The 10,000-nt window shown below is 43.8% G+C and overlaps 1 protein-coding gene across 1 annotated transcript in view; it reads left to right on the top strand.

Moving 5' to 3' along the window:
• The window catches only part of LOC133109731 (dedicator of cytokinesis protein 3-like), a 319,579-nt gene that overhangs the window by 282,869 nt on the left and 26,710 nt on the right, over window positions 1–10,000 (top strand). Inside the window, exons 28-35 of the mRNA XM_061219260.1 lie at window positions 629–727; window positions 1,687–1,781; window positions 3,161–3,236; window positions 5,081–5,181; window positions 7,964–8,022; window positions 8,865–9,013; window positions 9,097–9,182; window positions 9,936–9,962. Of these exons, the coding sequence (XP_061075244.1) occupies window positions 629–727; window positions 1,687–1,781; window positions 3,161–3,236; window positions 5,081–5,181; window positions 7,964–8,022; window positions 8,865–9,013; window positions 9,097–9,182; window positions 9,936–9,962 (692 nt within the window). The remainder of the gene's footprint in view (window positions 1–628; window positions 728–1,686; window positions 1,782–3,160; window positions 3,237–5,080; window positions 5,182–7,963; window positions 8,023–8,864; window positions 9,014–9,096; window positions 9,183–9,935; window positions 9,963–10,000) is intronic.

The raw sequence follows: 10,000 nt of genomic DNA, 5'->3' as shown, positions 1-10,000 counted from the left end.
ATTATATTTTTAAAAGATTTGACAGACTAAAAAGAGGTGTCCTATTTGCTGAAAGAGTGACAACCTGGTCATTGAAACTAGGCCATTTTTGGAAAATGAAATGTTCAACAACTAAGCAAATAGCAGCATACCAAATATGCAGTATTACGAAAAAAGGAAAAAATATGCAGAGAACTTTCACTGACCTTAGTTTCTCCTGGAACCAATATCAAAACTGCTGAAAATCCCTAATCTACACCAAGGCTGTGGCCCACTGACTTTATAGCGTATTAAGAGTGTATTAATGGTGTATTAATGCAGTATTAATAGTGTATTATCCATGTATTAATAGTGTATTAGTGTATTAACTAAGACTATGATAATATTGCTGTAGGTCTAAAAAATCAGAATCTAGAACATTTTCTACTTAGTGACTCCACATGATGTAATTATTGATAGAACATTATCCTTTTGTTTTTGTTAATGCCTTGAAAGGCCTTGAAACCATTTTCCTCCATTTCACACCCTACCATCCCACCCCTGTTGCTGTCCCCCTCTCTCTCTGTTTACATTTTAAAGATTGGTCATTGCGTGGCATGTCAGACAGTTTGATTGGCCGACGTGTGTCTGCATGTCTTCTCATTGGCAGGGAGAGTACGTGTCTTGCCTCCTGTCTCTGCTGCGTCAGATGTCAGACATCCACTTCCAGCACCTTCTGGACAACTTCCAGAGCAAAGAGGAGCTGAAGGTAAGATCCTGATTGGCTGAACCATTAGGAATAACAAAATGGCCACCAGGAAATAGTCTCCACACTTCACAAATCTTACTCCAACCACACTTAAAACCATCATTGTTTTTTCGTGCAAATAGATCACCTGAGCAAAATACATATGATATGAGGTGTTGTGTATTTCTCAGTGCTTTCTAAAGAGGACGGGACTCAGTGGTACACTGAGCCTGACATTATTGAAGCTCTGATATGAGATAAAAGCTTGCCCACTTGTGCACATTGCATGTAATGTAATGTAATGTAATGTAATGTAATGTAAGGGAACAGCTTCCAACAAAGCACGAGCAGCATGAGCGTGTGTAGGAGGCTCCATCGGAGGTGGCAGTTCACTTTCACTTAGCACCTTACCTATGACATAACACTGGCTAAATCTTGGTACAGCACATCAGATAGCAGAAAACTAATTTAAAATTTTGTTTTTGGATGCTCTAGAGCTGGGATCAGCAACTCACACTCAGAACTTCTGTTTTTCTTGCCTCTTCTTACCTGGGAGTCAGGTGTGAAGGCCAATCAGTAGCATTGAAAAGAAAACCAGGGCTGGATTTAGATTCAAGGGCCAGAGTTGACCTGTGCTCTAGAGTGAGAGAACATTTAAGGTTTAACTACTTTTACACCTATCATTACAGCTGCGGTTACACTTGTGGTGACAGGCAGACACAAAAGCAACCCCCAAAGTGATTAGTTATAACAACACCACCACCAACAACAATAATACTATAGATATAGTATTATAATAACTGTAGATAGTATTTATATAGAATCTTTCTCAGTAAATAAGGTGCTCAGTAAGTAAGGAGAAGCTCACCTAAACCACCACGAGTGCTTTAGATATCTGATGTACACCACACACTGCACCCTGTTGGAAGAGATCGTTTATATGAAGAGAGATGCTAGCCTTGCTGTGTGCCCTCCCACAGGAATTCCTGCTCAAGATCTTCTGTGTGTTCCGCAACCTGATGAAGCTCAGCATCTTTCCCCGAGACTGGAACATGATGAGGCTCCTCACCAGCAAGTAAGGCCGCACCACCATCCTTTCCGGAACATTCTCCGTCCAGAATATTCCCAGGTGTCCTCAGGCATAGGGTGCCAGGAGGTGGGATTTTGTCGTGACCCTGTGTCCTCATTACCTCCTTAAAAGCTCTCGCGAGTTTAGGAGTGTTGTAATCTGAAACGATTCTTTAGCGTAGCACAGCGTGATGCACTGTTGCAGGCAGGCCAGCTGTGTTTCACACCCACGATATGGTGTTGCTTTTGGGTGGCTGAGCCCAGGTTGTGCTCAACACTCGTCGAAGCAGAAACGCTCTCTGTTCAGCTTGTACACCAGAGCCTGTGGGGATTTCAATTCATTATTAAATTTGCTTTCTGTCTGCACCCTGCTGGCTATTCTAAGCCTCTTACGATGAGAGATGTTTGTTGAGCTGGAAAAACAAAGGTTAAAAAAACAGGGGATATGACTCTGAGTAACGTAGTTCTGGGAATCCTCTAAATTGTGTTTTGATGGATCCTCTTCCCTCTCAAAATAAAATCTGTCACAGAAAAACCGTGTATTAAATGAAAAAGATTACCAGGAAGCATTCCGGTGGTGTTAGAGCTCTCGGCAAACAAGCGCACACACACACATACACACACACACACACAAACACATACACACACACACACACGCACACACACACACAGACACACACACACACAGACACACACAGACACACACACACATACACACACACAGACACACACAGACACACACACACACACACACACACACAGACACACACACACACACACACACACAGACACACACACACACACACAGACACACAAACACACACAGACACACACACACACACACAGACACGCACACACAGACGCATACACTTGCCTGCTCCTGCTCTGAACATAGGACAACGATAAATAACACATCAAGTTTGATACAATCCAGCCAATCCAATCTCGTTATTGTTTACATTGTTAAACTCAACTGGTGAGCAGCATCTCATCAGACAGTGTCATCTCTTGCACTGCCTTTGTGACAAAACATGCAGAGCTTCACTTTCTCACGGCTCCATTTCCCAGTGAAAAATAACTCCTTTAAAAAATCTTTACCAGTTCTACTGGAATGCCCCTTCATAAAATGGATACTCACTCAGGGTAAAATGGATTCCATGACAGTGTATATAGTAGTGATATTTTTATTGTGTAGCCATGTGTTAAGCCTGTCACCTGTTCCCTCTCCAGGGCATAGGCCTTGCCAAAAAGCACTCTGGGCTTTCCTCCCCTCCAGATGATCCCAATTAACCTCGCTGGCTGGAGGACTGTGGGCGGGCCAGCCTTCCCATCTGTCCCTGCCAGCGGCGAGTGACATTGTCGTGTTTCTCTCTGCGCTTCTTTCAGCATCATCGTGACCACGGCGCAGTACCTTTCACCAGCCCTGCACAAAAACTTCACCGAGGCCGACTTCGATTTCAAGGTGTGTTACCTCCCTGGGGTGTGTGTGCAGGGCAGGGTTTTGTGGGGACCGTGGGTTTTGTGGGGACCGTGGGTTTTGTGGGGACCGTGGGTTTTGTGGGGACCATGGGTTTTGTAGGGACTGCAGGTTTTGTGGGAACAGTGGGTTTTGTGGGGACCATGGGTTTTGTAGGGACCGTGGGTTTTGTGGGGACCGTGAGTTTTGTGGGGGCCACAGGTTTTGTAGGGACCGTGGGTTTTGTGGGGACCACGGGTTTTTTGGGGACCATGGGTTTTGTGGGGACCATGGGTTTTGTGGGGACCATGGGTTTTGTGGGGACCATGGGTTTGTGGGGACCATGGGTTTTGTGGGGACCATGGGTTTTGTGGGGACCATGGGTTTTGTGGGGACCACGGGTTTGTAGGGACCACGGGTTTTGTGGGGACCATGGGTTTTGTGGGGACCATGGGTTTTGTGGGGACCATGGGTTTTGTGGGGACCATGGGTTTTGTGGGGACCATGGGTTTTGTGGGGACTGCTCATCTGGCGATGCTGGGAAGCCACAGCTCAGCTGGGGGCCAGACAGAGGAACCCCGCGGTCGCTAATCCAGCGCTTAATGAGAAGGTCGTCTCGGCACCGAGACGCCAAGCTGTGCTCGGTAGCATAAATTAGCCCATTAACAGTAAACTACATTAATAATTCAATAAGGTCAAAAACAAGAAAATGAAATCGACAAACAAGTCTAGCATTGTTTATCTTGTGTTCAAGTCTAGTTAAGGTAAAAAAGAAAAGCTAGTTTCACTTTTGTGTTATGTTTGGGAGGTGTAATCATCCTGGGATGTTGGTTTAATTAAGATAACTAAAGCAGTGGCTTTTGCGGTGACTGTTCAATCAACCACGTTTACACTCCTAATAGATTTTTGTATGAATAAAATATTATGTTTAAAGAGCAGTCAAGATGACCTTTTAATTTTATTTCGAACAAATCCCCTGGAATCTTACGGTAGAATATGTTATTACTTTTCTTATTTCCATCATGACTTTTGCTATGATTTCATTTTTAGGGGTGAACAAAACCTGTCTCCAGATCTGTCAGTCAAGTAGAATTTAGTGAATGGCCCTTGATGGCACAATTACCGCTCAGTCAGATTACTTGAAGTCATAACTCAATCTTTTGAAACCAATAGTAGCACAAAGTAGAAGATTTACTGTGTTGAGCAGTAGAGCACCTCACTAGAGTTCTCCTCACTCCTGGTGCTGGGATGCTGCAGGATGTGCTGGCTTTTGTTTTCACCTTAATATTAGCAACCAAGAAACCAGGTGAGGTGAACTCAATGTAATTAACTGCTTTAATTAATCAATTAAGTGCTGAGTAACAACAAAACCCAGCACACCCTGTGGGCCCCTGGAGGGCCTCAGTGTCTGCAGGTTTCCTTCAATCAGTAGCCAGTTCAGGCCTTGTTATGAATTCCTTAACCGATCAGTGAATCACTGAAATGCTAAAAATGCACTAAAAGCTGAAGACATTGCAGACCTCCAGGACTGGAGTTTGAGACCTTTGACCTTTGACCAGACCTGAGATATGAACTCTATTCATACGTTAAATAATGTCCACATTCCCTGTTATGGCCTGATGCCTTAGCCCTGGTGTCTTAGCCCTGATGCCTTAGCACTGATGAGTTAGCACTGTTATATTAGCAATGATGAGTTAGCTTTGATGTGTTAGCACTGATGAGTTAGCACTGTTATATTAGCAATGATGAGTTAGCCTCAGTATTGCCTGCTGTAAGTTAACCTCCTGCACACGCCCAATTGCACTGAGGGTGGGGTTCTCACTCTTTCTCGGGTTCTGACTCTGTTTCAGGTGTGGAACTCCTACTTCAGCCTTGCGGTTCTGTACATCAACCAGCCCAGCCTACAGCTGGAGGCACTCACTCCAGCCAAGAGGAAGAAGGTTCTAGACAAGTAAGACCCCATGCTGTGTGTCCGAAGGAGAATGCCTGTGCAGAATTCAGATTCTGTTTTTGTACAGGCTCTGCATTCATTAAATCTATCAGAGCTGAGGCGCTGATCTAGGGTCAGTTTTTTTGCTTGGTTAAGGCTGGAATACTGACAAGGGAAACCTGACTTCAAGTCAGCACTCTTACACTGGGAGAGCTTTGTGAAAATAGATCCAGGTGTCTGATGGTTGGTGACTGAATGATGTCTGTGAATGTCTTTAGAATCGTATTTTTGTAGTAGTTATTTTATCTAAAATATATTTAAATAGAGTGTGTGGAGATATTTAGGTATTTGAGAGTAAACAACAGAAATCACCTATAGACCTACAGTGAGGTCCAAAAGTCTGAGACCACATTAAAAATCTTGGTTTTGTTTTCATGCAATGACGAAAATAAACAGATAGTTTTAGGGTTTTGAAAATGTTTTAATTAGTTAAAGTTACTTCAAAGCTTTGCAAGAACTACTTGAAGGCCAAATAAGGGAAAGGAGTGCTGCACAATCCACAATCACCAGAACAACCCCACTAACAATCACCTGACCACAACCCCACTGACAATCACCTGACCACAACCCCACTGACAATCACCAGAACAACCCCACTGAACATTTATGGGACACTTGAAGACTGAGAAAAGCCAAGCATTCAGTAACATCACAAGATGCTCTTTGGAGCATTGTCAAATAATGCTGGGAGAACATGGATCATCAGGTTTTGTGGTGTCCATGCCAGCTCAAGAGCAGGTTACCAGTAAAGCAAAAGGGGGACATGCCAAATACTAAGAAATTATGAAATTCATGTAAATTGAAGATTCAACTTTTCTCAAAAATTGTTATGCTGACTATATAATTTGTAATTAAAAATGTTGTATTCAATTAGAAAACAATGCAGAATAGAAGCATGTTCACTGGGGGTCTCAGACTTCTGGACCCCACTGTCTGTCTGTATGTCTCATATGTCTGTTCGATAAGTACGTCTGTCTTGCTGTCTGCGATGCCGGAGTGAAGATAGTGTGACTTTATGCCCCGTTGGTGACCTAGTTTTAAGTAGTTATGCTTTCATTGCGTGCCCAAGCCTGCTGTGATGTGAGGAAGGGGTGATTTTCCCCAGGATTTGCTTTCTGGAGTTTCTACCTCAGGACGATCATTTTCCCTGTTTGCGATGCGAGCAATGACTCACGTTCGCCCTCAAGCCTTCAGTTCTCAGTACCGTAGATAAACACGTACGCGTAAAAATGCTAAAAAAAAACACGCACTGATACGTGGACTTACTGATAATTAGGTTGGTACAGATGCTGGATTTGGGGTTTTTTCATGTTTCATGCAGTCCCAGTCTCCTGTTCTCTGGCAGTTTTCCTCCAGTGTGTCTGAGAATATACTCGATGCGACGGAGTTAGGCTCCAAGGCATTCTGCTGCAGTCTGAAACTGAAAGGCCAGATGTGTCGGAGGTTGGAGGGGGATGTGGGGTAGTAGGGGGGAAGTGGGGTTTTGGGTGGGTGGGGGGGGATCTCTTGTGTGTCACTGGGAATCACAGTGGTGTCGGGGGAGGCAGAAAGCACTTTTAATCCATCATCACCCCCAACCTGCTTTTTGTCCTTCAATAACGACTATGCTAATATAGGCACCCACCCAATTAGTGTCAAGTGTTTTTTCTTTTTTTTCTTTTTGCATCAAATCATTTTGTGTGATTTATGAGAAATACATTTTTTTATTCTATATTCTATATTTAATTCTTATGATCAGACAAATGTAATACATTTGCAATTATCAACAATGTTTTGTATATTTTAATGTGAGTTTGAATGAATCAAACTCAAGGTATGAACAATGAATCAAATGGTGATAAATACCCCAAAAATAGAAAAACAAATATATTTCTGCAAAAAAATAACAAACAACCAGAGCAAGATGTACGTTTGTGAAAGTGCTCCTAAAGGTTAGAGAAATTCCTTATAACATAGCTCAGGTCCTCTTTAATGCGTACAGTATTTGTACATCAATATTCATCATCTTGAGTTCATGGGTGCAAGAAACACATGGCAATACTTTTACTTTCTGACCCCTGGATCTTCCACCTCTGGTTAGTGTCTTTGTCTGTTCATAATCAATCGCAACCCTGTACAGCTCTTTAGCTCATCAGTCCAGCTAGTCACTGAGTCAATATGATGATCCAATCAAAGGTTATCTGGTCTCTGTAGTCATTTCTGTGGTTGTGGTTCCCATGCCTCAAGCTCCCAAGGTTCATAGCAAAACCTTTGTCTGTGATATCTATGAGAATCTGATAATTTATTAAATGAACAGTTTATGTTGTACATTGCTAAATCGTGACACTTGTTTTACGAGTGTGCCAGAACTGTAGAAAGCATTTGATTCAACGGGAGTGAAGCTGTGTTCGGCATATTTCCTTAGCACAATAAATAGAAGAAACAAGGTCTGAAATGGGAGTAGTTTTTCACTCAAGCTTAAAATTGAGCTTGTTAAGTATAAAAAATGATCAGAAAATGGGTTGAGGATTGTTATACGGGTAGGGTAGTTAGCTTCCCGCCTGGTGTGCCTTGTGTTGGGCTACCTGAGAAACAGCAAGGAGAGAGAGAGGGAGAGAGAGGGCGAGAGAGATCAGGGGAGAGATGGAGTGGAGCGGAGAGATGGGGAGAGTAGGGGGTGATGAAGGAAGACGTGTGTAAGTGTGTGTGTGTGTGTGTGTGTGTGTATGACTGTACTGACTGGGACTCGCGCTGTCTCTCACAGGTATGGAGATATGAGAGTGATGATGGCCTATGAGCTCTTCAGCATGTGGCAGAACCTCGGTGAGTCTACCACCCACACACATACACACACACACACACACAAACACACACACATACACACACACACACACACACACAAACACACACACGCTCACACACTTATACTCACACACACTGAAAAACACACACACGCACACATTTATACTCACACAAACACACATGCTCACACACATATTCTCACACACACGCTCACACAGTTATACTCACACACACTCACATATGCTCACACACGCTTACACACTTATACTCACACACAAATAGGCACACGTTCCCTCATGAATACATACACACCCACACACATACTCCTACACAAATGCAAACACACAGTCTTACACACCCACGCTCATACATTCATATTCACACAAACACACACAATAACAGTATCAAGCACTGCAGTCTATGTATACTATAGCTTTACCTCAGCATATGGTTTATCATATTGAGAAAGTAGGCCATTTCAGACTGCTATGCCAAAAACCATACTTTTAGTGTAATGACAGATTTAAGTTAGGTCATATTGTGTCTGCTCATTTCATGGTTGAAATGGTGTCTGATCATGTATCAAGGTGCTATAGAGGATTGTATTCCCTGTTGGCACTGCAGTATTCCCAGATATAGTGGCTGATTGGGGCTTACTAGCTATGTAATACTGACCCCTATTGACCACAAGAGGAACTGCAACTTTAAAAACTCATCGCCAAGAACAAGTGCATATTTTTTCCTTTTTCACAAGCACATTTCAGACCTGTTATTGGATGGGGGAGGGTAACTTTTATTTTATTTTATTATCTTTATTTGGTTGATTTGATCCATGTAACGATGAGCTGGCTTTGTCCGACCAGGCGAGAACAAGATCCACTTCATTCCCGGAATGATCGGCCCATTCCTGGGCGTGACGCTGGTTCCTCAGCCGGAGGTGCGCAACATCATGATCCCAATCTTCCACGACATGATGGACTGGGAACAGCGCAAGAACGGGAACTTCAAACAGGTGAGCGCTCCTCCCGCATCCCGGCAGGCTCACACTGGGAGCAGCGTCTGGTGGGCGGATCGTTAACCTGTGATGTCACGCAGGTGGAGGCGGAGCTCATCGATAAGCTGGACAGCTTGGTCTCCGAGGGGAAAGGGGACGAGAACTACCGCGAGCTCTTCAGCCTGCTGTGAGTGAACCTTACACACACGCACACTCTTACACACTACCGTGAGTTCTTCAGCCTGCTGTGAGTGAACCTTACACACACACACACTCTTACACACACGCACACTCTTACACACTACCGCAAGCTCTTCAGCCTGCTGTGAGTGAACCTTACACACACACACACTCTTACACACTACCGTGAGTTCTTCAGCCTGCTGTAACCTCCCGCACACCCCAAACTCATTCACTCAAACTCTTACACACACACATTCACCCAAACTCTTACACACACACATTCACCCAAACTCTTACACACGCACACATTCACTCAGACTCTTACATACACACACACTTACACACTTGTACATACACACAAATACACATATTATTATATACACGTATAAAACCCAAATACTCACATTTATATACACACACTCGGACTCTTACACACACATGCACACACACACTTATACACACAAATACTCACATTTATATGTGGTCAAGGGGACAGGTATTCACACACACACACACACACACACTCACACTCGCACACACATGAACACTGTCACACACACTCTCTCTTACATATTCACCTACACATACACACACACACTCACACTCGCACACACATGAACACTGTCACACATACTCTCTCTCAGATATTCACCTACACACACACACACACACTGTGACGGTGACCACCGCATTAGCCTGCTCTCTGATTGTGCTCTTACCTGACCTCTCTCTGCTCTGCTTTGCGCTGCGGGAGCAGAACCCAGCTCTTTGGGCCGTACCCCAGGTAAGATAACCCTTTCCCCTTCCCCGCCTGTACTAATG

The sequence above is a fragment of the Conger conger genome, chromosome 14 (assembly GCF_963514075.1).
Source record: "Conger conger chromosome 14, fConCon1.1, whole genome shotgun sequence".
In the NCBI taxonomy this organism is placed as follows: Eukaryota; Metazoa; Chordata; class Actinopteri; order Anguilliformes; family Congridae; genus Conger; species Conger conger.
This window is presented reverse-complemented; position numbering and strand designations above follow the sequence as displayed.